Raw genomic sequence first — 2,165 nt, 5'->3', positions numbered from 1 at the left:
TAAATTCTCCTTTTCACACCTTTACTGAAAACCAATAAAAATTTCATAAAAGACCAGCTTCTAGGAACCTAAGTTGATGAATTTAGGAATTAACCAATTGCTCTTTCCTTGGCATGCAGTTGGTTTGGGCATTTCCCCATATATTATCTTATTTTGTTGTTTGTTTTATGATTATATTTTCTTCCTTTCAAAATGACATTTGTGAGCAGCATCTGTGTCATCTTTTTAATGCTAGGCACACATGTGTATGCAGCCCGAATGTTTGGAGTTGTGTTTTGTGTGTTGGATTGAGAGCACACAGAAGGGCTATGGCTGGGGAGCCATGATCAGCAGAGGAGGGCTTCCTGTGCTTCAAGGAAAGCCTCAGTGGTAGAAGACATGCAGTCTGTTTTTGATGAGGACTTCAGGGGTTGAAACATAAGTGAAATAGTATCCTACAAAAGGCTTTGAACTATTGATAAATTAATTCAAGATCTTATCAGTTTATAAGGCAGTCATATAAAGAGATACAAATTTTGGTATTTTTATAAGACAATAATTCTATTAAATTTAAGTTTGGGTCTTCATGGAAAACCTGAGATTCTTTACAGGCATGAGCCACCGTGCCCAGCCTTGAAAACCTGAGATTCTTGAACAGTGTTTTGACAAAGTTTTTCGATCACCTTGAAGTTCAACTGAGAGTTTTAAGTTAAATTATAATATTAGTTGTAATAATATTCTCTTGGTCATATGCCTATTGTGTTTGTAATAAAATATCTGTTCTAGAAACATGGGGGGGAAATGTCTTTTGATAACTTTAATTTTTGTTAGTTTGAAGGCATGCATAAGAATGAAGCCATAAGCCAACAGCTTCATGTTTTACGGAAAGAAGTGAAGCAGTTGCAAGCAGAAGCTGCTAAACCACCATCACTTAATATTGTGGAAGCTGCTGTACATGCAGAAAACTTGATCACGTAAGTTTTGTGGGCATTATAATTTGAATTACTGTTTTGTTATCATCAATAGTAATCATACATGCTACTATACCACCACCACCCTTGTAGCACCCACAGATTAATTTAGTACGGACATCGGCAAACTATGGCCTTTGAATCAAATCTGGCCTGCTACTTATTTTTATAAATAAAGTTTTACTGGAACACAGCCATCCCCATTTATTTATAATTTCTATGGCTTTTATGCTGCAACAGCAGGATTGAGTGGTTGTAACAGAGATATAAAGCAGAAAATATTAACTATCTGGCCCTATATGGAAAAAATTTGCTGACCCCTGAATTGTGAGATGATACAGTGCATTGAAATTAAGTTGAGGAGAGATTTAGTGCTTATGCTTTATATCAAAGTCACATTTACCCAGGAACTTACCATTGTCAACTCAGATGACTGAACAAAGTTCATAGCACAATTATTTAGGGGAATCAGGGCTCTCAAGTGTGGTTGTGAACTTGCATTTGACCATCGTGGTTTTCTTTTGGCTTTCGTTGTGGCTTATTCTTACTGTCCTCTTTCTTTCCAAAGCCACCATGACATGACTTGGGAGGTGGGCTTGACTCTGCCTTTACTTTAAGGTGACTGACTCCACATTCTAGTTCCAGCAGCTGATCCCCTCAGTAGATTAGGATGGTGTATGGAGGGGAGCATTGAGTCCTTTTGTGTGTTGGGCTGGGGCACCTGAGAAGGAGAAGGAGACCAGGCAAACAAGAAGTTAATGTTTCTTTTACTGGGAAAGGGACACAAAAAGATGTGAGAATTGGAAGGGATAGCTTTATTCTAGGATCTTATTCTATACACAAATCTTTATCTCAACTTTAGTCAGTGTTTTGGATTTTAAAATGTAGAGAAGTCAGGGTTTTGTGTTTAAAAAAATTATATAAAGGTTATATAAAAAGTTAAATAAATTATGAATTACATGCAAACTATGAACATTTTTAATAAGGATGAGAATGTTAATTAGTCCTTATAGCTGATTTTTTTTTCCCTAGGAGAATATGAAATCATTACTAAGTATTGGAAATTGGCCAGATGCAGTGGCTCATGCCTGTAATCCCAGCACTTTGGGAGGCCAAAGCGGGCGGATCACTTGAGGTCAGGAGTTTGACACAAGCCCGGCCAACATGGTGAAACCCCGTCTCTACTAAAAATACAAAAATTGGCCGGGTGCAGTC

The 2,165-nt window shown here is 37.4% G+C and overlaps 1 protein-coding gene across 1 annotated transcript in view; it reads left to right on the top strand.

Annotated features, from left to right (window-relative positions):
• EPG5 (ectopic P-granules autophagy protein 5 homolog (C. elegans)) overlaps positions 1–2,165 on the top strand; it is a 125,634-nt gene that overhangs the window by 87,963 nt on the left and 35,506 nt on the right. Inside the window, 1 exon segment of the mRNA XM_011949334.1 lies at positions 811–953. Coding sequence (XP_011804724.1) covers positions 811–953 — 143 coding nt within the window.

This window comes from Colobus angolensis, unplaced genomic scaffold (assembly GCF_000951035.1).
Source record: "Colobus angolensis palliatus isolate OR3802 unplaced genomic scaffold, Cang.pa_1.0 Scaffold299, whole genome shotgun sequence".
Lineage (NCBI taxonomy): Eukaryota > Metazoa > Chordata > Mammalia > Primates > Cercopithecidae > Colobus > Colobus angolensis.
This window is presented reverse-complemented; position numbering and strand designations above follow the sequence as displayed.